Source organism: Mauremys mutica, chromosome 8 (assembly GCF_020497125.1).
Source record: "Mauremys mutica isolate MM-2020 ecotype Southern chromosome 8, ASM2049712v1, whole genome shotgun sequence".
Classification (NCBI taxonomy): Eukaryota; Metazoa; Chordata; order Testudines; family Geoemydidae; genus Mauremys; species Mauremys mutica.
The window spans coordinates 68728634-68755329 of record NC_059079.1 but is presented as its reverse complement, the minus strand read 5'-3'; the positions used below and the strand labels follow the sequence as shown (position 1 = coordinate 68755329).

Genomic DNA, 26696 nt, shown 5'->3' with positions numbered 1-26696 from the left:
TAGTGAGGAACAACTGTCCTGTCCTCAGCAGTGTCATTTAGATAAGAGAGACAACAGAGATCCTGATCACTTGTGAAATCTCCTGTTGCCATTTTCACCTAGTTGTTCTAGTAAAATTTCAATCCAGGCAGTTCCATTCTGCCTTCTCAAGAATCCACCTTGCAGTTCCAAGGAGATACAGTAGGCTTTACTATGTATTCCAGCCATGTTCTACACCAGAGGTGGAAGGAACAATTCCTACATGTATGGGTTAAGTTTGCAAGGCACTTTGGGATTCATTGAGAAGACAAAGACACTATATAAATGCATTCTATTTTTTAAATGGCCAGTCTTCCCGTGATGGGGGAGGGCAGTGTCACTTGAAACTGAAGACCAGTCAACGAATAAGAAATAAAAATTCTTTATGCAGAACAGTCAACCCAAGAAAGGCCATTGAGGCAAAAAACAGGGCTGAAATGATAACCTTTCACCCCCCCCCCATCCAATCTTGTATAAAATTATATAAATTGGCCAAGTACGGAGCATAGGAAAACTTTGTTTTCCTCTGAAAAAAAATCAGATCAAGCACTGGCCATTGCCAGAAACAGCATCCAAAACTAAATGGACCAATGATCTAAACAGGGGCAGCAAAACTGATCTTTCCATGGTCACTGTCCAATTCAGCTGCTACTTTGCACCTACTCCAAACCTGAGCCAGACCACAGATGTTCTGGGCCAACAGACTAATAAGAAATAGGAATATTAACACATTTCAGTGTCTAGATAAAAGGACAAAGGGGAGTACAAGTTATCCTAATGTGTAAGCTAGACTGAGTAATAAACTCCCCAGAGAAATGGTGGAAGCTGGGCTTCTTGAGTCACTTAAACAGTAGACTAATAATGTTCCGTAGCAAACCATCCTGGCCGAGCCAGGGGGTGGGGGTGTTGACCTTTCCCGAGACAGCCTTGCCCTCTAATGCCTTTGATGTTTTAATAGAAGTGGCAGCTCACACCGAGCTGCGAACCCCTAATGCAGACCGAACTCCTGGCTTAGGAGAGGCAAGGCAGGGCACAGTTCCCATCTGATACCAGTCACGAACCAGAGCCCGAGTCCTACGCTCATAGCTGCGCTGGCGACCTGCTGAAGTTCGCCGTGCCCGGCCCGCCCGCTCCCCACCTGCCGACACCCGGCCCGCGGTACCAGCCTTTCCCAGGCTTGAGGCGCAGGGCGCTGCGGACTCTGCCCAGAGGCGCGCTCAGCGCTGGAGGGAAGGGAACCCGCCTGCCTGCCGGGAAGGGTGCGGGCCGCACACGGCTCCGGGCAGCGCGCCACCGCCGCACCCCGCCACCTGAGCACGGCTCCCGGCCCGCCCCGGGGAGAGACCAGGGCACGGGACCAGGAAACGGGCATTTCCCTCGGCTAGGTCCTGCATGTGCATCAGCCCGCGCCGAGCCGCTCCGGGCACCGCACAGCGCCCAGCCCGCCCCGGGGCGCCGCACAGCGCCCAGCCCCGCACCTTGGCCTCGAAGCAGATGCCGTGCTGGAAGGCGTCTTCATTGTGCAGCGGCACGCGCAGGTCGTGCCTGTCGTCCACCAGGTTGTAGCGGGACTTGCCGGGCATAGTGGTGGCGGCGGCGGGGCCGGGAGCGCCGGGCTCCCCTGTTCAGCGCGCCCCGTGCCCGGCGTCGCGCTCCCTCCTCCCCCGGGCGGGGCGACTGCAGCCCCCGCCCGGCCCCGGCAGCCAGTGGCCATCGGACGAGGGGGTGGGGCGGGGCGCATGCGCAGTGCCAGCCCGGCCGGACAGGCACCGGGGCCGGAGCGGGGGGAAGGGCCGTTGCAGGAGCGGCCATGGAACCCCTTCCCCCACAGGACCGCGTCATTGGTGTTGCTGGGGTGGCGGTTGCCATGGCAATGGGCCCAGCGGGCAGTGGCGAGACGCGTGCCGCGGCAAGGCTGGTACCGGCCCGTTCCGCTGCGGTCAGCCGGGTCCGGGCGCTGCCGAGCCCTGCAGCCGGGGGGTGCATGGCGGGCCCAGGGGGGAGGAAAGCAGCCTGAGGCCCGCCCCGGCTGGCTCCCTGACCCCGGAGCGGAGCGTTGGTGCGGGGAGCGGCAGCGACCGCCTCTCCCCAGCCCCGAGGGGCAGGAGCGCCCCCCCCCCCGCTGCCAGGGACGCCTTTGGGTGGCGGGAGGGCTGGGCCTGCTCCCCTCCCGCCCCGAATCCTCTCGGGACGGAGATGGGGGGCCCAGAGCAGCGAGTTAGGCTTAGTCCCCCGCTGCAGTGTGTGGAGCAGGGCCCGCTCCCTGGGGTCCCCGCACCCATGACACACTCAGCACCTCTTAAGGCCAGAAACAGGATCAGCCTTGGGGCAGCCATGCTGGCCCCCAGCCTCGAAGCACCACATCACCCTCAGGAGGCATGAAATCAGACTTGAGGAGTGTTTTAGTCCCGTCCTGCCTACCCGAAACAATTTCTGATCTGTGCAACAAAACGCATAGGCTCAGCCATGGCTACACACTTACTTTCAATTAAAGCTGTGATTACATGACTCCAGGAGCTGGGGCTCCAGGCATGGACCTAGAGTGCCTCTGCTTTCATCTGGCCCTGTCATTCTTTTAACGACTCTGTCCTTCTGCTCTCTGTCTCATACCTGGCACCTTTATGCCACTTACACCCACTTGCTGAAAATGCTGCCTACAGTGTTGGTAACTCATGAATTTATCACAAGTCCAGGGCCCTGTGATTATGAGAGAATCTCAGCATTCATGTAAAAAATGTGATGTTCTAGCCCATGGGGTTGCAGAAGTTAGAAAACATGACCCAAGTGACTCCTACAGAATTAGAAAACAGCAAGCAAATAAAAGGAACCCCCACATCTGCTTTTTTAAATCTCTTGGTTTTTAAGCCTGTCTCATGGTCCTAACTCATGCTTTTGAACACTTGATTCTGGCAGTACCATATGTCTGGACAGAGGCAATCAACCACTTCTATTCAGCCACCCAAAGAGTCAATTTCTCTTGAGAAAGCTTTTGATATGTCTTTCTAAACAGCTTTGAGCCTATTGGGATCCAGGAAGTGTACTAAACAGCTTTGATAACAGGCAGCTATTGTACTGAATAACTCATTCTCCCAACCAGCTACAGAATGAGCCCAATGAGACTGACCTCTGTGAAAGGATAATATAACTATTTATAACTTGTATATTATTAAGATACTGCAAGCATATTTCATGTATCTCCCAGTGCACGCACAACTCCATTCACAACATGGTTTTACAGAAAATAGGTCTTGTCAAATGAACTTGGTATCGTTTATGATGAAATTTCAAGTTTGGTTGATAAAGATAACTTGACCAAATATATTTTGACTTCTGTAAGGCATTCACTTAGTACCAGACAACGTTTGTTAAAAAAAAGTCAGCATTTTACAAACTCAGTGTGGCATGTTAGATGGAATGGAGAGTCATCATCCAACAGGGCATTTCAAATGAGGTCCCACAGGGATCTGTTCTTGGATGAATACTAGTCAATATGCATCTGACGAAGTGGGTATTCACCCACAAAAGCTCATGCTCCAATACGTCTGTTAGTCTATAAGGTGCCACAGGACTCTTTGCTGCTTTTACAGATCCAGACTAACACAGCTACCCCACTGATACTTGACTAGTCAATATATTTATCAATGATCTGGAAGAAAAAATAAAATGTTGCTGATAAAATTTGCAGATGACACAGAGATTGGTGAACTAGTAAATAACGATAAAGACAGCTCAGCTATCCAGAGCAATTTGGATCACTTGGTAAACTGTGTTCATTCAAACAGCATATATTTTCATACAGCCAAATACAAGGTCAGGCATCGAGGAATCAAGAACACTGGTCATGCTTACAGGTTGGAGGAGTCAATCCTGGAAAGCAGTGAAAGGTTTCTGCCATGAACCTTAACTGAAAAAGAGTTCCCAGCACTATGCTGTGTCTGAGAGAGCAAATGTGATCCTTTGGATGTATAAGCCAGGCGATCACAAGTAAAACTAGGGAGGTAGTGGTATTTATATGGCATTGGTGAGATCATTACTGGAATATTGTGTCCAGTTATAGTGTCAGCATTTAAAAACATGTTAAAAAATTAGAAAAGGCTCAGCAAAGAGCTACAAGAATAATTTGAGGTCTGGAAAAAAATGGTTGCCTACCTCTCCTAACCGTTGTTCTTTGAGATGTGTTGCTCATGTCAATTCTAAGTAAGTGTGTGCCCACTGCATGCACAGTCATCAGAAGGTTTTTCCCCTAGCGGTACCCATCGGGTTGGCTGTAGAGCCCCCTGGAGTCATTCCTTCATGGTGGTGTATATAGGTCCCTGCCGACCTGCTGCCTCTTCAGTTCTTTCTTGCAGGATACTCCAACAGAGGGGAGGCAGGTGGATCTTGGAATGGACATGAGCAACACATCTCGAAGAACAACAGTTATGAGAGGTAGGTAACCATTTCTTCTGTTTGCTTATGTCAATTCCAAGTAGGTGATTCCCAGGCCTTACGTAGGAGGCGGGGTCAGAGTTCATGGAATCACTGTTGTAGCACCGCTCTGCCTAATGCTGCATTGTCTCTGGTCTGCAGTGTAATGGCGTAGTGCAATGTAAAAGTGTGGATTGACGATCATGTCATTGTCCTGCAGATGTCTTGAATAGGAACTTGTGCCAGGAACACTGCTGAGGGTGCCTGCGCCCTTGTGGAGTGTCCCGTCAGCGCGGGGGCAGGAATCTTTGCCAAGTCATAGCACGCCCGAATACAGGATGTGATCCTAGAAGAGATCCTTTGGGACAAGACTGGAAGTCCCTTCATCTGCTTGGCAATTGCAACAAAGAGTTGTGCTGATTTTCAAAAAGGCTTTGTCTTTTCAATATAGAAGGCTAATGCTCGTCTGACACCCAGGGAGTGGAGCATTTGTTCCCTGTTGCTAGCATACGGCTTAGGAAAAAACACAAAGAAAAATGTCCTGATTTGCATGGAATTGCGAAACTGCACCTGTCCTTATAGAAGATTGTGTATGGGGGCTCCGAAGTTAAGTCCTTAAGCCCAGACACCCTCCTGGCTGAAGTTATAACCACCAGGAACACTACTTTCCAGGAAAGGTAGAGGAGGGATCATGTTGCTAAGGGCTTGAAAGGAGGTCCCATCAGCCTAGAGAGCACCAGGTTGCGATCCCGTGGGGGAACTGGCTGTCTTACTTGAGGGTACAGCCTCTCTAAGCCTTTGAGGAAGCGGCCCACCATGGGATTCGCAAAAACAGAGTGACCAGCCAAACTGGGGTTGAAAGCTGAGATAGTGGCCAGGTGCACCTTTACTGATGATACTGACAGACCTTGCTGTTTCAGATGCAGCAAATAGTCCAGGGTAAAGGGAATCAGTGACTGTAAGGGTGGAGTGTCTTTTTGTAATACCCAATGGAGAATCTTTTCCACTTGGCCAAGGAGGACCTCTCTAACAGGGTCTGAGCATTTGAGCACCAAGGGGTTTAGCCAGAGAGTTTCCATGCTGTGAGATGGGGAGAATGCAGATTGGGATGCTGGAGGCAGCCATGGTCCTGGGTGATCAAGTCTAGGACCAGGGGCAGGGTTATCGGCATGTCCACTGACAGATCTAGAAGTGCGGTGAACTAGTGCCGGCATGGCCATGCTGGTGCTATTAAGATCATTGATGCTCCCTCCCTTCTGACCTTCAGCAGGACCTTGTTTACAAGTGGGATGGGTGGGAATCCATATAGTTAGGGCCCTACCAAATTCACAGCCATGAAAAATACACCTCAGATCGTGAAATCTGGTCTCCTCTCGTGAATTATGGTCTTTTGTGTGCTTTTACCCTATACTACGCAGATTTCACGGGGGAGACCAGTGTATCTCAATTTGGGGGTCCTGACCCAAAAGGGAGTTGCATGGGGGAATCACAGTATTGCCATCTTTACTTCTGCGCTGCCTTCAGAGCTGGCACCCCACCAGCAGCAGTGGAGAAGTAAGGGTGGCAATACCATACCATGCAACCCTTACTTCTGCGCTGCTGCCTTCAGAGTTGGGCAGCTGGAAAGTGGAGGTTGCCGACGGCTCAGCTCTGCACACAGCAGTGCAGAAATAAGGATGGCAATACCATAGCATGACATCCTTACTTCTGCGCTGCTGGTGGCAGCAGCTCTGCCTTCAAAGCGGGGCTCCCAGCCAGCAGCTGCCCCTCTCCAGCTGCCCAGCTCTGAAGACAGCACCGTCAGCAGCGGCAGCGCAGAAGTAAGGGTAGCAGTACTGCACCCCCCCCTACAATAACCTTGCACCCCCTGTGACGGGTTCTGTCACAGAGGCCCCCTTTGAACTGTCACCTGATGTGCTGAAATTACCTCTGAGCCAGTTTTCCCTGATGGCTTGGGACTCCAGAACCCTGCCTGTTGAGCCAGACATGCTAGCCTGCTGCAACACAGACCCAGGTCTGAACCACGCCCTCAAAGCTGCAGGCTTTAACTGAAAAACCACTCAGCAGGTTACCTATCTCCAGCACCCAGACAGCCAGTTCCCAATGGGATCCAAACCCCAAATAAATCCGTTTTACTCTGTAGAAAGCCTATACAGGATAAACTCATGAATTGTGTGCCCTCTGTAACACTGATAGAGAGAGATGCACAGCTGTTTGCTCCCCCAGGTATTAATCACTTACTCTGGGTTTATTAATAAACAAAAGTGATTGTATTAAGTATAAAAAGTACGATTCAAGTGGTTTCAAGTAATAACAGACAGAACAAAGTAAGTTACCAAGCAAAATAAAACAAAACACGCAAGTCTAAGCCTAATATATTAAGAAACTGAATACAGGTAAATCTCACCCTCAGAGATGTTCCAATAAGCTTCTTTCACAGACTAGACTCCTTCCTAGTCTGAGCCTGTCATAAATAAACAGATCAGGGTTAAGGTCTCTTTTACCTGGAAAGGGTTAACAAGCTCAGTAACCTGAGAAACACCTGACCAGAGGACCAATCAAGGGACAGAATAATTTTAAATCTCTGTGGAGGGAAGCCTTTGTCTGTGTTCCTTGTTTGCTCTGTGTTCTCTCTTTGGATCTAAGAGAGGCCAGACATGTCTCCAAGTTCTCCTGGAGTAGTTCCTACTATCCAATAGTGAGTATTAATTAGAAAGGCGAATTAGTCTTATAATTTGATTTCTACATTTGCAATTGTGTGTTTGCTGGAGAAATATCTTTATTTCTGTTTGCTGTTACTTTGATTATTCGGAGAAAGGAGGCGGGGGAGAGCCTCTCCAGGTTTATAGGTTAGACTCTGTGTATTTTTGCATCCTGGTAATACAGAGAGAGTGTACTTTTTTCTTTCTTTAATAAAATCTTTTCTTTTTAGGACTTGATTGATTCTTCTCTTGTTTGCATTTTCAAGGGAGGGGGAGGTGAATCCCTCTTTGGTTGATTCAAGGAGTTTGAATCAGGTATCTCTCCTAAGCATCAGGAGAGGAGAGTGGGGAAATGGGTTGTTTCCCTTTGTGTTGAGATTCAAGGAGTTTGAATCAAGGTATTTTTCCCAAGGACTAGGGAAGGGGAGGGGGAGGTGCGTCCCTCTTTGTGTTGAGTCAAGGATTTGACTCGGTGTGTAATCTCTCCGGAGCAGGCTGGAGAGAGGGAAGGGGGGAGGGGAACTGGCTGTTTCTCTCTCTCTGGTGAGATTCAAGGGGTCTGATTCTGGGTTCCCCAGGGGAAGCTTGGGGGACAGGCAGTGTGTTATCCACTTTAAACGTAACTGGTGGCAGCGAAAACCAGATCTAAACTAGAATTTTAGTTTAGAGGAGTCCATGCAGGTCCCCATCTTGGAACCCAACAGCTCCAAGTGGGGGAGAAACCTATGACAGAGCCCACTCCGCTCTGCCAGCTGCTCTGCTCCACAGTATGGCTTCAGGCTCCCCCACTCATTAGCACAGTACTCAGTGCTCTCAGCTCAGCAAGTCCAGCTCTTCAGTGATTTCAGCTCTTAGTGATTCCAGCTCATAGTAGGGGAACCCAGTGCCCATGAGTTCAGCTCAGTAACCAGTATCTCGATTCTTAAGGGAATCAAAAAATTAACTCTGACATTCCACAGTGGAGAGAGGCATAGGTGGAACTGGTGCTTCTGGCTCACACAAGGAGCCTGCACCACCAAGTACAGACATCTGTCCCCAGCCTCTCTCTTTTCAATGGGTTTTGGAACCCATGTGCCCCATCTAGCAAGCGCTATCCAGCTGACAATGAAACCCCCCATCACAAGACAATTTTGTAGTTCCCCATTTACCCAATCAGGGTGACAACATTTCATTCCTCCTGCCCCAATAACAAAGAAATTGGGGATCCCACAGCGGTGAAAATAGCCATCCCAGGCTGCTGTGTCCTATGCTAATGGGAGTGGGAGTGCCAATGCAAATAATTTAAATACCAATGCAAATACATGAAACTTCTTTCTGCACTCCCCATAATTTACCACCAGATGTCAGGGTAGAGCTCATCCTGACTCTGCTTACAATTATTTATTTTTTTAATAGCTTTGGCACAACTTGGGAATCTTTTGTCTTTCTGGGTCCCCACTCCTCCTTCTAAATGGAAAAGCACCAGGTTTAAGACAGATTCCAATACAAGGTGACATGGTCACATGTCTTGTGAGACTCCCAAGCCTCCATTCTTTCCGGCCTGACTGTGCCACTCCCACAGCCTCACTGGCGTTTGTGGCTGGATCCTCAGCAGGAGGAGCTCCACTGAAAGAGCTAGTGTGGAATGCTGAAGGCACCATTCCCTTGGCTACAGAACAGGGATATTGATGCAAATGGTGCCACTTCCTAGGCCACTCCAGTCTAACATACGGGTTTGTTTGGGAATGGCTCTCCTGAGTGGAAGAAGATTGTAGACACTTTTAAGTGAATGAGCGCTCCAGAGAGGTCGCAGAGCCCAGAGGAATGGGGCAGCTCCTGTCAGAGTCAATGGGATGCTGCAGGGTCCAGCTGGGTACAGGTCCACTGTGTGTCAGAGGGTGGTGACAGCTGGGGATGCAGGGGGCTTACTGTGTGTGTCCAAACTGAATGGCCATAGCAAGTCCCTCCCCATCTCCCCCAGTTCTGTGGGGAGTTGTCCCAGCCCAGAGGGATCTCCAGTTCAGGGCAGGGCAGAGAGCAGCAGTCCCCGAGGAGCAAACAGTAATGCTGGTGGTGGTGAGCTGAGACAGTTCTGCACAGTACAGGATGGTGGCTTGGATTAGCCATTTTGTTTGGACTGAGGTGGCTCCTCAGGGGAAATCACTTGTGCAGGTTTCCCTGGTGCCAGCCCGGCCTGGGGCTAGTTGGATAGTAGAGGAGCAGAACTCCTCTAATCTGAGCTCTGTTGAGAGTTTCACCTTGGGTTCCCATGAACATTTGTGCTGTGGAGCTCAAGGTGGAGACGAATGCAGCAGGGGCATGGACGGGCACATTCCTGTCCCCGTTCTGGGCAGGCACCCTGCTCTCTTCCTCACCTTGTCTCCTCAGGCCGAAGTAGGGTGACTAGATGTCCTGATTTTATAGGGACAGTCCAGATATTTGGGACTTTTTCTTACATAGCTGCCTATTACCCCCCACTCTCTGTTTCGATTTTTCACACTTGCTGTCTGGTCACCCTAGGCTGAAGGACTGTCGGCACACAGACACACGCACTAGGCACCACCCCAGAGGGGCTAAGCTTCTCCTTCCTAAGTGTTTCAGCCTTCAGCGAGTAAGGGCTGGGAACTTCTGCAGAGGCCATGCCACCGTTTCACCACACCGACCAGCTTACCATGATGATCACATGCTGGGGATTCACACCCCTCTCCACCTGTCTCCTTCTTCCTGATCTTGAAGGATGCTCCAAACAGACCAGGCAAGGAGAGGGAACCAGGTGACCTCGCTGTATCCATGGCTGTGTCCTCAGCCTACTATCCCTATTACTGCCCCCACATCCTACCCTGCCCTTCTCAATCTCTCTCTGTTTGCCCTCTGTTTAGTAAGTGTCCAGCTTAGCCAGCCAGCACAGACTGAACCTTGCCAACTGTGACCAGTCTGGCAAGCTAAGGGCAATACCGAGGAGAGATTTGCCGTGACCATGGTGAAAAATCAGAGTAAGTTTTGGGGGTCAGATGTTTTGCTGAGGCAAGGTGAGAGAGGCTGGGATCCAGGATGAGCCACCTGGGTTGCTTGCCATTGCCATGCCTGGGGCCTTCTAGCAACTGAACTGCCACTGGCAGAGATGGAGGTTGCATTTTCCAGTCTCAGCCCCTTTTCCTCAAGGAACAGAGGGATCCGAGCAGCTGAGAGCTGCCATCTAATCTGACTCCCCAGGGGTGCGGGAGGGAGAGGGAGTTTTTGGCACGAGCTGATGTGACTCGTGAGTTTTCAAATGTCTGTGCCTGTTTTACTTTTTTCTTGACTTTCTTAGTGCGTGTTTAATAAAGAGAATTCTCTGGTTTGTGGTGGCCAACAAACCAACCTATCGACAAACCCAGAAGCTGCCAGCCCATATCAGACCTATAAGGAACATAAGAACAGCCATACTGGATTAGACCAATGGTCCATCTAGCCCAGTATCCTGTCTTCTGACAGTGGCCAATGCCAGGTGCCCCAGAGGGAATGAACAGAACAGGTAATCATCAAGTGCTTCATCCCTGTTGCCCATTCCCAGCTTCTGACAAACAGAGGCTAGTGACAATTCAGAGCATGGGGTTGCATCCTTGCCCAGTAGACTCCAAGCCTGGACCAATCGAGGGCAGAGCAGCATCGAGGGCAGGCTGGAAGCCTAGCGCATCTGTAACTGTAAGGCAGCAGGAGGATTACTGGCCAAGCGGTGCTGTTGCACAGACTAACTTGTGGCTCTGGTGGTGAGAGTGAAATCTGTGCCTGGGGTCATCTGATCCAGGCCCTCCCCAGAGACGGGCTGCTGCAGTAGGCCTGAGGCTGGCTGTGTCAGAAGATGGTATGGGAGCCCCTCCGTGGGTAATTATGGACTAGCCTGGTCATGGGGAAGTTTCTTCCTGACCCCAGCTTTCAGGGTTAGCTGATGCCCTGAGGCATGAGGATTCTTAGTCTCTCCTTTGGCTCCTCACAACTGTGATGGTAGGTAGTCTCATTAATCCTGGCACTGCCCAGTGGTTTCCAAGGTGAACCCAAAAACCACGAGACAGGCCCCAAACAGCGAGACTGACTTTAAAATGAAGTTATTTAACTAAATAACTAACCTGAGTCACCTCTTTAGATTGACTTTTGAGCTCTTAGGTGCGTGACTCCAATGTTTCAGCAGCTGCTACATGCTCAGCATGTGGAAGAGCAGCCTGCAAGGGCCACAGGTGGTACTGCAGGCAGCTCACCAAGCCTGCTTCTGGAGATGGTCTAGCAGGCAGCAATCAGGCTGAAATCCCAACATGAGGTGGATTTGCAAATCACTGTTAAACCCAAATCACTGTTAATGTTCCTAGCATAGCCCAGGCCCTCAGGTGGCTCCCTCCTGTCTCTTCCTGCTTGCTGCAGGGCTCCTAGCAAATCCACTATCCCTGCAGGAGAAATTTGGCCTCTTATACTCAGAATCATAGACTTTAAGGTTAGAAGGGACAATTATGATCATCTAGTCTGACTTCCTGCACAATGCAGGCCACAGAATTTCACCCACCCACTCCTGGAACAAACCCCTAACCTATGTCTGAGTTATTGAAATCCTCAAATTGTGGTTTAAAGACCTCAAGGTGAAGAGAATCCTCCAGCAAGTGACCTGTGCCCCACGCTGCAGAGGAAGGCGAAAAACCTCCAGGGCCTCTGCCAATCTGCTGTGGAGGAAAATTCCTTCCTGACCCCAAATATGGTGATCAGCTAAACCCTGAGCATGTGGGCAAGACTCACCAGCCAGCACCCAGGAAAGAATTCTCTGTAGTAACTCAGATCCCACCCCATCTAACATCCCATCACAGGCCATTGGGCATATTTACTGCTAATAATCAAAGATGAATTAATTGCCAAAATTAGGCTATCCCATCATACCATCCCTTCCATAAACTTATCAAGCTTAGTCTTAAAGCCAGATATGTCTTTTGCCCCCACTTCTCCCCTTGGAAGGCTGTTCCAGAACTTCACTCCTCTAACGGTTAGAAACCTTTGTCTAATTTCAAGTCTAAACTTCCTAATGTTGAGTTTATATCCATTTGTTCTTGTGTCTACATTGGTACTGAGCTTAAATAATTCCTCTCCCTTCCTGATATTTATCCCTCTGATATATTTATAGAGAGCAATCATATCTCCCCTCAGCCTTCTTTTGGTTAGGCTAAACAAGCCAAGCTCTTTCAGTCTCATAGAATCATAGATTATTAGGGTTGGAAGGGACCTCAGAAGATCATCTAGCCCAAGGCGCTGCTCAAAGCAGGACCAATCCTCAAATGCCCCCTCAAGGATTGAACTCACAACCCTGGGTTTAGCAAGCCAATGCTCAAACCACTGAGCTATCCCTCCCCACCCGTCTTTCATAAGACAGGTTTTCCATTCCTCGGATCATCCTTGTAGCCCTTCTCTGTACCTGTTCCAGTTTGAATTCATCCTTCTTAAACATGGGAGACCAGAACTGCACACAATATTCCAGATGAGGTCTCACCAGTGCCCTGTATAACGGTACTAACACCTCCTTATCTTTGCTGGAAATACCTCGCCTGATGCCTCTCAAGACCGCATTAGCTTTTTTCACAGCCATATCACATTGGCGGCTCATAGTCATCCTGTGATCAACCAATACTCCAAGGTCCTTCTCCCCCTCAGTTACTTCCAACTGATGCATCCCCAATTTATGACAAAAATTCTTGTTATTAATCCCTAAATGTATGACCTTACACTTTTCACTAGTAAATTTCATCCTATTACTATTACTCCAGTTTATAAGGTCATCCAGATCTTCCTGTATGATATCCTGGTCCTTCTCTGTATTAGCAATACCTCCCAGCTTTGTGTCATCCGCAAACTTTATTAGCACAGTCCCACTTTTTGTGCCAAGGTCAGTAATAAAAAGATTAAACAAGATTGGTCCCAAAACTGATCCCTGAGGAAATCCACTAGTAACCTCCTTCCAGCCTGACAGTTCACATTTCAGTATGACCCGTTGTAGTCTCCCCTTTAACCAGTTCCTTATCCACCTCTCAATTTTCATATTGATCCCCATCTTTTCCAATTTAGCTAATAATTCCCCATGTGGAACCGTGTCAAATGCCTTACTGAAATAGAGGTAAATTAGATCCACTGTGTTTCCTTTGTCTAAAAAATCTGTTACGTTTTCAAAGAAGGAGATCAGGTTGGTTTCGCATGAACTACCTTTTGTAAAACCATGTTGTATTTTGTCCCAATTACCATTGACCTCGATGTCCTTAACTACTTTCTCCTTCTAAATTTTTTCCAAGATCTTACATACTGCAGATGTCAAACTAACAGGCCTATAGTTACTCGGATCACTTTTTTTCCCTTTCTTAAAAATAGGAACTATGTTAGCAATTCTCCAGTCGTACGGTACAACCCCTGAGTTTACAGATTCATTAAAAATTCTTGCTAATGGGCTTGCAATTTCATGTGCCAGTTCCTTTAATATTCTTGAAGATTATCCTGGCCCCCTGATTTAGTCCCATTAAGCTGTTCGAGTTTAGCTTCTATCTTGGATGTGGTAATATTTACCTCTGTATCCTCATTCCCATTTGTCATCCTACCATTATCCCTAAAGATCCTTATTAGCCTCATTAAAGACTGAGGCAAAGTATTTGTTTAGATATTGGGCCATGCCTAGATTATCCTTAACCTCCACTGCATCCTCAGCGTTTAGCGGTCCCACTTCTTTCTTTATTTTCTTCTTATTTATATGGCTATAGAACCTTTTACTGTTGGTTTTAATTCCCTTTGCAAGGTCCAACTCTACATGGCTTTTGGCCTTTCTCACTTTATCCCTACATGTTCTGACCTTAATAAGGTACCTTTCCTTGCTGATCCCTCCCATCTTCCTCTCCTTGTAGGCTTTCTGCTTTTTCTTAATCACCTCTCTGAGATGCTTGCTCATCCAGCTTGGTCTACAACTCCTGCCTATGACACAAGGAAGAAAGGAGAGCAGTAGAACAGAGACCCTGGACTTCAGAAAAGCAGACTTCGACTCCCTCAGGGAACTGATGGGCAAGGTCCCCTGGGAGAATAACATGACGGGGAAAGGAGTTGAGGAAAGTTGGCTGTATTTTAAAGAATCCTTATTGAGGTTGCAGGAACAAACCATCCCGATGTGTAGGAAGAAAAGTAAATATGGCAGGCGACCAGCTTGGCTTAACAGTGAAATCCTTGCTCGTCTTAAACACAAAAAAGCAGCTTACAAGAAGTGGAAGATTGGACAAATAACCAGGGAGGAGTATAAAAGTATTGCTCAGGCATGCAGGAGTGAAATTAGGAAGGCCAAATCACACTTGGAATTGCAGCTAGCCGGAGATGTTAGGAATAACAAGAAGGGTTTCTTCAGGTATGTTAGCAACAAGAAGAAAGTCAAGGAAAGTGTGGGCCCCTTGCTGAATGAGGGAGGGAACCTAGTGACAGAGGATGTGGAGAAAGCTAGTATACTCAATGCTTTTTTTGCCTCCGTCTTCACAGACAAGGTCAGCTCCCAGACAGCTGCACTCTGCAGCACGGTATGGAGAGGAGGTGACCAGCTCTCTGTGGAGAAAGAAGTAGTTCGGGACTATTTAGAAAAGCTGGACGAGCACAAGTCCATGGGGCCGGATGCGCTGCATCCGAGGGTGCTAAAGGAGTTGGCCGATGAGATTGCAGAGCCATTGGCCATGATCTTTGAAAAATCATGGCGATTGGGGGAGGTCCCGGATGACTGGAAAAAAGCTAATGTAGTGCCCATCTTTAAAAAAGGGAAGAAGGAAGATCCAGGGAACTACAGGCCAGTCAGTCTCACCTCAGTCTCTGGAAAAATCATGGAACAGGTCCTCAAGGAATCAATTCTGAACCACTTAAAGGAGGGGAAAGTGATCAGGAACAGTCACCATGGATTCACCAAGGGCAAGTCATGCCTGACTAACCTAATTGCCTTCTATGATGTGATAACTGGCTCTGTGGATGAGGGAAAAGCAGTGGATGTGCTATTTCTGGACCTTAGCAAAGCTTTTGATACAGTCTCCCACAGTATTCTTGCCAGCAAGTTAAAGAAGTCTGGGCTGGATGAATGGACGGTAAGGTGGATAGAAAACTGGCTAGATAGTTGGGCTCAATGGGTAGTGATCAATGGCTCCATGTCTAGTTGGCAGCCGGTATCAAGTGGAGTGCCCCAAGGGTCGGTGCTGGGGCCAGTTTTGTTCAATATCTTCATTAACGATCTGGAGGATGGTGTGGACTGCACCCTTAGCAAGTTTGCAGATGACACTAAACTGGGAGGAGTGGTTGATACGCTGGAGGGTAGGGATAGGATACAGAGGGACCTAGACAAATTAGAGGATTGGGCCAAAAGAAATATAATGAGGTTCAACAAGGACAAGTGCAGAGTCCTGCACTTAGGACGGAAAAATCCCATGCACTGCTACAGACTAGGGACCGAATGGCTGGGCAGCAGTTCTGCAGAGAAGGACCTAGGGGTTACTGTGGGCGAAAAGCTGAATATGAGTCAACAGTGTGCCCTTGTTGCCAAGAAGGCTAATGGCATTTTGGGTTGTATAAGTAGGGGCATTTCCAGTAGATCGAGGGATGTGATCATTCCCCTCTATTCAGCACTGGTGAGGCCTCATTTGGAGTACTGTGTCCAGTTTTGGGCCCCACACTACAAGAAGGATGTGGATAAATTGGAGAGAGTCCAGCGGAGGGCAACAAAAATGATTAGGGGACTGGAGCACATGACTTATGAGGAGAGGCTGAGGGAACTGGGATTGTTTAGTCTGCAGAAGAGAAGAATGAGGGGGGATTTGATAGCTGCTTTCAACTACCTGAAAGGGGGTTCCAAAGAGGATGGATCTAGACTGTTCTCAGTGGTAGAAGATGACAGAACAAGGAGTAATGGTCTCAAGTTGCAGAGGGGGAGGTTTAGGTTGGACATTAGGAAAAACTTTTTCACTAGTAGGGTGGTGAAGCACTGGAATGGGTTACCTAGGGAGGTGGTGGAATCTCCTTCCTTAGAGGTTTTTAAGGTCAGGCTTGACAAAGCCCTGGCTGGGATGATTTAGTTGGGTTTGATCCTGCTTTGAGCAGGGGTTGGACTAGATGACCTCCTGAGGTCCCTTCCAACCCTGAGATTCTATGATTCTATGATTTCCCCCCCCTTTTTTTGGGATGCAGGCTTCTGATAGTTTCTGCAACCTTGACTTGAAGTAAATCCAGGCCTCCTCCGCCTTTAGATCCACAAGTTCTTCAGTCCAATCCACTTCCCTAACTAATTTACTTAATTCTTTAAAGTTAGCCCTTTTGAAATCAAAAACCTTTTACTTCAGGTCAGAACCCTTTTGTCCCTATAATCAGTACTTGAAAGCACTAGCAGGCTGCTTTAAAGTGGTATAACCAGTCTAACTGGTTTTTAACTCCATACATCCGGTCTGATTGGCTTTAACTCCATATAGTTTACTCTGGCATAAACACTAGGGTGTGATGCTATTTGAACCTTGGGCTGCCTCACCTGTCTGTCCCATGCAGAGCTAGGGCTGGATTAACTTTTTGTGGGCCCAGCCCTAAACATATTTGTGGGCCCCCTTGGGGAATGAAGGGGCCAGGGTGGATTTGATTTAAATCATGATTTAAATCACTAGTCAGGAAGACTCAATTTAATCATGGTTTTCTATGTAAAAGTGCATTCTTGTTGGTTTTTATAACCTTAATACATATTCTTCACAACTCAGAGATAGATGTAGGTTTCATTTTTAGAAGGTACACACTATACATTTTTAAGTGATTTACTTTGAAAACTTTTCAGATGAGTTTTACAGCTATATCAGAAAATGAATGATTGTTTGGTTATTTCATTTACCAAAGATAATTGAAGCAGATATTTATGATCTCCAATTCAACAGGTTAATCGTTAATATTTGGAGGATTTTCTTGCCCTGCTGTATTAGGAGGAGAACATCACCAGACAGACATTTAAATTGTTTTATTTAACTAAAACAACAACGTTAAATATTCTGGATTTTTTTCTTCAACAGCAAACATAATATTTTAACAAAAAAGCATATGTCCCTCACTTCTCACATTTATCTCCAGACTTCTTCTCCTTGTCCAGATCTATTCCGCCCCCAACAATCTTCTATTCAATGAACTTTATGAAACTTTTCACTTTTAAAGAGAGGTAAGAGATTGACTTTGTGTACACAAATTTGCAGAGGGACAATAGGGTTGAGGTCTGTTATTTCTCACCTCTATATATTATTTATTTATTTTAAAACATTTTTCCTGTTAACAGGCATGTTACCTCTGGAGACACAAATCCACAGTTTGAGAACTGTAAAACTAAGCATCTCTGATGGTATCTTCTAGATTGAGCACTGAGTCCCATTGGATAGATAGAAAGATTAACCGAAATAATCTATACAGAAGCCTGTGGAACCCTATAAGATTGGGTCCTTAATCCATGAACTATTAGAACTCATTTACAACATTTTTCTTAAACAATACATGAATATATTGTCTCATACTATAGAATTAGCATTTATAATCCCTTTTCCATGATGAAATATAATGTATCTTTAAATAGATTTTTCCTCAAAAATCCAATTGAAATAAAAAAAATCCATTTTTTAAAAAACTTATTGATTTTTATCCACCCTGACAGTGGGGCATGGTCTGGCGGGGGAAGGATTGGTCCCCAGCTGGAGCAAGGCAGGGTCCGGGGCAAGATGAGCATGGTGACAGGGCAAGGGAGGAACATTAGTCCCTGCTGATTGAAGCAAGGCAGGGGCTGGGGGCAAAAGGACAGCGGGGCGGGAGCTAGGGTTGGTCCCTGGAGCAAGGGAGGGGCCGGAGGTAAACTGCAAGCGCAGCGGGGCTGGGGAGGGGGTAAACAGGAGTCCCTCCCAGGTTCCAGCCCATTCTCTTTGTCTCTCTCTGCACTGAGCTGAGGGTGGGGGTGCACTGAGCACAGGGCTGGAGGTGCAGGGTCTGGGAGGGAGTTAGGGTGCAGGAACAGGCTGGGGGTTGGGGTGCAGGGTCTGGCCAGGAGCTAGAATGAGGGAGGGGGCTCAGGGTTGGGGCAGAAGTTTGGGTTATGGAGCGCTTACCTGTGGCAGCTCCAATTTGGTGCGAGGGGTGCAGGTGGGAATGGGGGGGGGTGCAGGAGCTCCTGTTTGGTGCTCAGGGTGGGGGTGGAGGTGTCGGGAGGTGCAGGAGTCAGGGAATGGGGTGTGTGTGGGGGTCTGGGTATGTGTGGGGGTGCAGGAGTCAGGACTGGGGTCATGGGGGTGCAGGAGTCAGGGAGGAGGGCTGGGGGCGTGTGAGGGGGTGCAGGAGTCAGGAATGGGGGCTGTGTGAGGGGGTGCAGTAGTCAGGGCAGGGTGTGTGTGGGGGGGTGCAGGAGTCAGGGCAGAGGGCTGGGGATGTGTGACGGGGTGCAGGAGTCAGGGCAGAGCTGGGGTGTGTGTGAGGGGGGTGCATGAGTCAGGGTTGGGGTCGTGGGGGGGGGTCAGTAGTCAGGGAAGGAGGCTGGAGGGTGGGCGGGGGTTGTGGGGGTGCTCCCAGCCCCCTGCTATGAGTGGCTCACAGCAGGGTGCTGGAGGGGGTATGCCCTGATTCCACCCCCTTCCCCAAGGCCCTGCCCTCGCATCTTCTGTGCCTCCTCCCTCGCGCCGGCAAACAGCTGATCCATGGCAGGGAGAGGGAGTGACAGGGGGAGAGGCAGGAATGCAGCATGCTAAGGGACGAGGCTGGGGAGGAGCTTGGCTGCCTGCAGAGCCTTCCCTGCTGCAGCAGGACAGAGCCCCAGGAGCTGGCACTGGCAGCACCAACCTTCTGCCCCCGCACGAGAGAGAGGGGGGCAGAGAAGAGAGGCAGAGCCGGGGCCCCTTCAGAGCATGAGCCCGGAGCCATGGTAAATCTGGTAATGTGCAGAGCCAAAGGCCTGCTATGTCCAGACCAGGGCCGGCTCCAGGAACAAGCCCAGCAAGCAGGTGCTTGGGGTGGCCAACAGAGAGGGGCGGCACGTCCGGCTCTTCAGGGACAATTTGGCGGCGGGTCCCTCGCTCCCTCTCAGAGCGAAGGACCAGCCTCCGACTTGCTGCCGAAGACTGAAGTGGCAGCGGTAGAGCTCCCACAGATCGTGATTGCGGCTTTTTTTTTTTTCTGCTTTGGGCAGCAAAACCCCTGGAGCTGGCCCTGGTCCAGACATCCCATGCTCAAGAGACAACCCTAAAAGAACTACAGGGACGTTCTTGAAGGATTGTTCCATAAAAGATAAGACTTTTTAGCAACCTGAACAGTATCAACTAGCCAAGCTTGTCCAGGGTAACGTTCCACATGTCAACTCACATTAGGGTGACCAGATGTCCCGATTTCATTTGGACAGCCTCGATATTTGGTGCTTTGTCTTATATAGGTGCCTATTACCCCACATCCTCATCCTGATTTTTCACATTTTCTATCTAGTCATCCTAACCCACATAACCCTCCTCTGGCTAACCAGAGGGCTTTCACCTCCAGCATTTTTTTGGCAGAGGTGCATCTCCTGCTAGCTACGGATTTGGAAACATGTGTGATACATCAGCACCACCTGCTGGGAATTGAACCAAATGCAGCACAGAAAAGAACTCAAAATCTGCTTCCTGAAAATAGCTATGGCTATCAGGCCAACAGAAAGAAGAAGCTACCTCCCTTCTCCAGCACTACAAAAGCCTGAAGAGGCTTTTAAAATTGCCCCTGTCTTAGCCCAGAAGATTTGTTGTGGTCTGGGAGTCTGCAGTGCATTCTGAACCTGAACCAGAATCCCCAGAGTCAGAACTGTGAATCCATGGAAAAAAGAGCCAAAGATGAAATGTGCAGCAAATGACTGCAAGTGGGACACCAGTGCTTTGTTGAGTGTTGCACAATAATTTGCAGATTTGAATATTTTTTTTAATAGTGCAGTGTTTTAAGGGTGCTTTCTCACAGTGTGAATTCAAAAAAGGAAATGAAACAAAATTCCACCCTATGCAAACCCTAACGAGCCTACAGGACTCAGCAGCAGCACCTGAATCCAGAGCCTCCAGCATCTCAGGATAGACCTCTGTCACCGGAGCTAAAGGGCTACCTCCTGGCCTTCCTTTGGGCAAGCCGACATAAGGGAACACAACACACGTTGCTCCAGTGGGCTGCACCACAGTTTCATAGACAGCTGTAGAACACGTTGGAAAGCAGCTTTCCTGGGTTCTGTTCTAGGCTCCCGGAGAGAAGTGTGGTGAAGCAGGTTGTTGGAGTCAGGGTTGCAAAGCACATAATGCTGGTACATTTATTCTGAAAGGCAGCATGGATAAGACTTGGACATGGGTTCTCTTCTCAGCTCTGTCTGAAGTGACCTTGTGCAACCTCTCAGTTAACTAACTCATGAGAAGGCAGGAACCATACCTGTCTACTGCCGAGGCATGAGGCCTTGCTCAATGGCAAGGGCTGAAGTGCTTAACAATGCAAACAGCATGAGCAGAGGTGAGGCCAGAACTTATGGCCCACAGGCTCCTAATCCCGGGCAACATCCCATTGGCTTCAGTATAATTGATAGCGAGCCTCTCCCTCATACTCACAGTAGGTTTGCCTGACCCGGTGGAACAGGGAGCTCACATCAGCTGAAGTGCAGGACGTATGGCAAAACCCAGCACTGCTTGGCAGTTGTCATAAATATAAAGGGAATATATATAAATATATATATATATATATATATAGTACTGTATACAGTACTATAAAATCCCTCCTGTCCAGAGGCACAAAATCCTTTTACCTGTAAAGGGTTAAGAAGCTCAGGTAACCTAGCTGACACCTGACCAAAAGGACCAATAAGGGGACAAGACACTTTCAAATCTGGGGGTGGGTGGTAGGAAGGCTTTGTTCTGTCTGTTCCTTAAAGCTGGAGCAAGATCAAAGAAGCAAGTAATCCAACTCCTATAGAGTTAGTAAGTATTTAGCAAGGAAATGAGTTAGATTTACTTTTATTTTGGCTTGTGAATTTTCTCTGTGCTGAGAGGGAGGGTATTCCTGATTTCCTTTTTGTAACTTTAAAGTTTTGCCCAGAGGGAAACCCTCTGTGTTCATGACGCGCGTGTTTTCAGGAACTCTTGTCTGTTTAGACGCCTGCAGGAAGGTAGTTTCTTCCCGGACCACAAAATAACTGTTGGGGATGTGGAGATGCCTACAGTGATCCTCGGGGACCCAGCCTACCCGCTAATGCCCTGGCTCATGAAGCCCTATACAGGCGCCCTGGACAGTGACAAGGAGCTCTTCAACTACCGGCTGAGCAAGTGCAGAATGGTGGTGGAGTGTGCTTTCGGACGTCTCAAGGGGAGATGGAGGAGCTTACTGACTCGCTCAGATCTCAGCGAAACCAATATCCCCATTGTTATTGCAGCTTGCTGTGTGCTCCACAATCTCTGTGAGAGCAAGGGGGAGACCTTTATGGCGGGATGGGAGGTTGAGGCAAATCGCCTGGCTGCTGATTATGCTCAGCCAGACACCCGTGCGATTAGAAGAGCCCAGCGGGAAGCGCTGTGCATCCGGGAGGCTTTGAAAGCTAGGTTCCTCAGAGAGCAGGGTAACCTATGACTGTCCAGTCTCTTTACAGAGAAGCTGAACCTGCCCCTGTTTCAGTTACTATTGACTTTTTTCAGCGGTTACATACCCCGTTCACCAGGTTTCCCCCCTTCCAACAGACATTTAAAAATAAAGTTATTGGAACATTTTTAATTAACAAAGTTTTCTTTACTAACGAATTCATGTTAAAGGGTTCAAACAGGGACGCAGACTGTGGTGGGTACGGTGTGCAGTGATGTACAGACCGCTTCTACACTCGAGGAATGACAGGCTCCTGTTCCTACAGCGGTCTCTGGGGGGAGGACGGTTACAGGAGGGTGTGCAGGAAGGGGTGGGTTTGCAGGAAGGGGTGAGGGGTGTGTGGGAAGGGTGAGTAGGTGTAGGGGGATGATGGCTCTGGCTGGGGCTCAGGGCATCGGAGAGGCTCATGGCTAGGGTGGAAGGGCATGGTAAGGGCAGCCTGCCTTGCCATTTGTGGATGCCAGGCGCTTGGACCCTGGGGCAGCATACACCTCCCAGACTGACCTGGGGCAGCAGACACCTCCCAGACTGACCCGGGTGCCTAGTGACTGCACTCTGTGTGTGACCTGCTGTTGATCCTGCCCCCATGTCTGTACCCTGGTAATGGTGGCTGTCCTTTGCAAACCCCTATCTCCCCTTCACACAAAGTCTTCTGCAAAGAAACATGACGGAAACAGTAATGAACAGCAAACTATTTTTAATACTCAGCTACACAGTTGGGGCATGAAACTGGGATTTTCGATTGGGTGAGCCAGGAAGGGAAGCAATTCTCATACTTTAGGGAATGAGAGCTGTTTGTTACATGAGCACTCTGCTGGGGTGGAGTGACAGTTTTCACGGCCCCTAGCGCCCCTCCTTCTTGTGATTTTGGGTGAGGGGGGGACAGGACTTTGTGGCGGGGGAGGGCGGTTGCAGATACAGTTCAGGGGGGCTCTCTCCTCCTGCCTGCGGTCCTGCAGAACATCCACAAGGCGCCGGAGCATGTCCGTTTGCTCCCTCATTAGTCCAAGCAGCGTTTGAGTTGCCTGCTGGTCTTCCTGCCACCACCTGTCCTCCCGTTCGCTGTGTGAGCGCTGCTGCTGAGAGAGGGTCTCCCTCCACTGGCTCTGCTGGGCTGCCTCGGCTCTGGAGCAGGCCATCAGTTCAGCGAACATCTCGTCCCGAGTCTTTTTCTTTCGCTGCCTAATCTGCGCCAGCCTCTGTGAGGGGGATGCCGGGGCAGGTTGGGAAACAGCCGCAGCTGTGTGATGGGAAAAAGGAAGTGATTTCCTTGCAAAGATACATGTTTGCGAACACTGAACACAGTCTAGTCTGTTTCTGTGAACAAGACCATACATGGCACCTATCTCATGCGCTCTCAGGACAAGTTTGAATTTTCGGCATTCGCTTTCATTGCCTGGGGTCTTGCACTGGAGATCAGACAAGCGGGGCAGGACACCAGAATCCATGTAGCAGCCAGGCCTGGTAAGCCGTAAACTTTAGGCTGCTTAACAGTTAATGGATAGCAGTGCCCTCCTGCTGCAGGCAATCTGGAAAGCATAAAGTCTGACCCTGTTCCACCCCCTCGCGGCTGTCCCCGGGAAAGATCCCTGTATGCTTTCCCTCTGCAGCCTCCACCACATGGCTGTTAAACGATGGTCATTGTTATGCAAAGGAAAAGTCAAGCATTCCCAATAGTAACATTACACTAATTCCCCTAATTAGATGCAGCAGTCGCCGAGCGAGATCACCTTGAGGCGGGTCACCAAGAGAGACAGAGAGCGCATGCTGCGTGAATCCCTGCACAGACCAGGGCCCTATGCTGCCATGCTGGTCGAGGCAATGCTCCCACTATACCTCAGGATGGCCTGGCGCGGAAGAGTGTGCTTCCACGGAGCACCCAATAAGGCACCTCTCCCCAGGAACCTCCTGCGGAGGCTTTTCGAGTACCTCTATGAGAGCTTCGTGGAACTCTCCCAAGAGGATTTCTGTTCTATCCCCATATGCATTGACCTTCTTTTCATATAGTTTTTATTCCTGTTTTTTAAAAAATAAATGTTTACATGTTTATAGCACTTACCGACTGATCCTTCCCCTGATTCAGAGTCCGGGTTAACGGCCGGGGAGGGTTGGTAGGGGATCTCTGTGAGGCTGATGAAGAGATCCTGGCTGTCGGGGAAAGCAGTATTGTAAGCGCTGTTGCCTGCCTCATCCTCCACAAACCCTTCCTCATCTTCCCCATCCGCGAACATCGCCGAGAAACTGCCCGTTGACACTATTCCATCCTCAGAGTCCACGTTCACTGGTGGGGCAGTGGTGGCAGACCCACCGAGAATGGCATGCAGTGCCTCGTAGAAGCGGCATGTCTGGGGCTGGGCTCCGGAGCGTCCGTTTGCCGCTTTGATTTTTTGGTAGCCTTGTCTCAGGTCCTTGATTTTCACGCGGCACTGCGTTGCATCCCGGCTGTATCCTCTGAGTGCCATGGCTTTGGAGACCTTCTCGTAGGTCTTTGCATTCCGTTTTTTGGAGCGCAGCTCCGAAAGCACAGACTCATCGCCCCACACAGCGATCAGATCCAAGACTTCCCGGTCAGTCCATGCTGGGGCCCTCTTTCTACTCTGAGATTGCATGGACCCCTCTGCTGGAGAGCTCTGCATCGTTGCCGGTGCTGCTGAGCTCACCCCGATGTCCAACCAGGAACTGAGATTCAAACTGGCCAGACAGGAAAAGGAATTCAAATTTTCCCGGGGCTTTTCCTGTATGGCTGATCAGAACATCTGAGCTCGGACTGCTGTCCAGAGCGTCAACACAGTGGTGCACTGTGGGATAGCTCCCGGAGCTACTAAGGTTGATTTCCGTCCACACATAGGCTAACTCGACATAGCCATGTCGAATTTAGCGCTACTCCCCTCGTCGGGGTGGAGTACCGAATTCGAACTAAAGAGCCCTCTAGGTCGAACTAATTAGCTTCCTGGTGTGGACGGTTGCACGGTTAAATCGAATTAACACTGCTAAATTCGACATAAACTCCTAGTGTAGACCAGGCCTGAGTGTAGCAAAATCCTTTTAATAAAGGAGGGAAACAATGTGGCATTATGTTGGGGGAACATCACAAACTGGATTCATAACACAAACCATGAGGAAAAGACCCACCCCCAAGTAAGTTTGGCATTGTCCTTTTCCCCTCAGAGTCTTAAGTCCCAAAAGTCAAACACCCCAAAAGTCTCTTGGGTCTAGCAACCCCAAAATCACCCAAAAGTCCAACAACCCAAAAGTCTCTGTCCCTGGTCAGTGGAGTCCCAGAGTTCAAAAGTTTATCTGCAGAGTTTTACCTCCCATGCTGGGTGTAAATGGATGGGGGGGGGACATGGGGGTGTTATGGGGCACCTTACGTGGTCCGAGGCCAACTGCCTTGCCTCTCTGTGGGGTTCTGCTGCAGCCTTCACCGCGAGCCACTCCACCCCACCAGCCAACCCATGAGCCACTCCAGCCATTCCGCAAACTGCTCTGCCAGCCGCTTCACTCCACCAACCATCCTGGGAGCCACTCCAGCCATCCCATGAACTGCTCTGCTCCACCAGCTGCTCAGCAATATATCTTCATCCCCCCCACCACAGCACTCAGTGATTGCAGCTCTTAGCAATTTTAGCTCTTTAGTGATTTCAGAAAGTGAATTCAGCTCAGCATTCTCCAACTAGACTCCTAATGGAATGAAAATTAGCTCTGATATTCCACAGTGGAGAGAGGAGGAGGTGCAATTGATGTTTCAGGCCCTCAAAGGGGGCCCATACTATCAAGTACAAATACCTGTCTCCAGCCTCTCTCTATTCACTGGGTTATGGAACCCATGTCCCTTGTCTAGCGAGTGCTACTTAGTTGATGGCAAGTCCCTCTGTCATAAAACAGTTCCACTGTCTTAGATTCACATAGGCAGGGTAACACCACTTTATTCTTCCTGACCCAATAACAGAGAAACTGGGGGATCCTACAGCAGCCCAAGTGACCATTTGGGCAGCTGTGGGCTCATGCTAGGCGGGGTGGGTTTGCCTATACAAACAAGCTCAGCCCTTGAAGTTCTTTTCCAAAACTCACCACAATTCATCACCAGATGTCAGGGTAGAGCTCATCCTAACTGCTTACATGGTTTCTAACAGCTGTGGCAGAGCTCTGACCTTGCTCCTGTGGGTCCTACGCTTCTAGGCAGTTTATGCTAGCCTCAGTGGCTCACTATGACCCTCCACATAGCCCTTCTCTCTCTAGGGCCAGGGTTACAGTCTACTGAGCCCTTTTCATCATAGGCCAGCAAGGAGGTTGGTGAGAGAAAGCCCACAGTCTCTGTTTAGCCTCCTGTCCTGACAGGGGCCTGACTTCCCCTCCCAGGAGATGTTCCTATAGTGGTGGGTTGAGGGGAACCCGGGCCTGCCCCCTACTCCGGGTTCCGGACCAGGGACCCTAATGGCAGCAGCTGTTGGCAGCCAACCTTTCACTGCCAGAGTTGCTACATTTCCCTGGGCCACTTCCCCACAGATCTCCTGCTTCTCCCTTCTTCACCCTTACCTTAGGGCTCCCTTAACGATGGTTTGAGGGTGTCTTCAGTAACCAGCCACACTTCCTCTCCCCTGGCTCTCCTCTTCCTGACTGGAGTGAGCCCTTTTTATAGTATCAGCAGGGCCTTAATTAGAGTCAGGTGGTCACATTAACTTAATGGCCTCACCTGACTCTTTGCAGGTTAATTAGAGTCAGGTGTTCTCATTAGCCTGGAGCAGCCCCTGCTCTAGTCAGTCAGGGAACAGAAAACTGTTAATCCAGTGGCCAGTATATCTGCTTTCTGCTATTCTGCTGTACCCAACTGGCCTGGGTCTATCACATATCCCTCCCCCCTGCTCAACACCAAGGGGTTGGGCAGCTTGGGACGCCAGACAGTGTACGCGTGATAAGCCATCGACATTGCCATGGCGACTCCCTGCTCTGTGCTCTATGTGG

The 26696-nt window shown here is 49.3% G+C and overlaps 1 protein-coding gene across 3 annotated transcripts in view; it reads right to left on the bottom strand.

The window, feature by feature from the left end:
* LOC123375712 (carboxyl-terminal PDZ ligand of neuronal nitric oxide synthase protein-like) overlaps positions 1–1700 on the bottom strand; it is a 191375-nt gene extending 189675 nt beyond the window's left edge. For 2 of the 3 annotated variants that reach the window (XM_045026884.1, XM_045026886.1), the window contains exon 1: positions 1497–1699. In XM_045026884.1, the coding sequence (XP_044882819.1) occupies positions 1497–1601 (105 nt within the window). In that variant the 5' untranslated portion in view covers positions 1602–1699. Of the gene's footprint in view, positions 1–1496 lie in introns of all 3 variants that reach the window. The other variant, XM_045026885.1, reaches the window with a different exon arrangement.
* Between the last annotated feature and the right edge of the window lie 24996 nt (positions 1701–26696).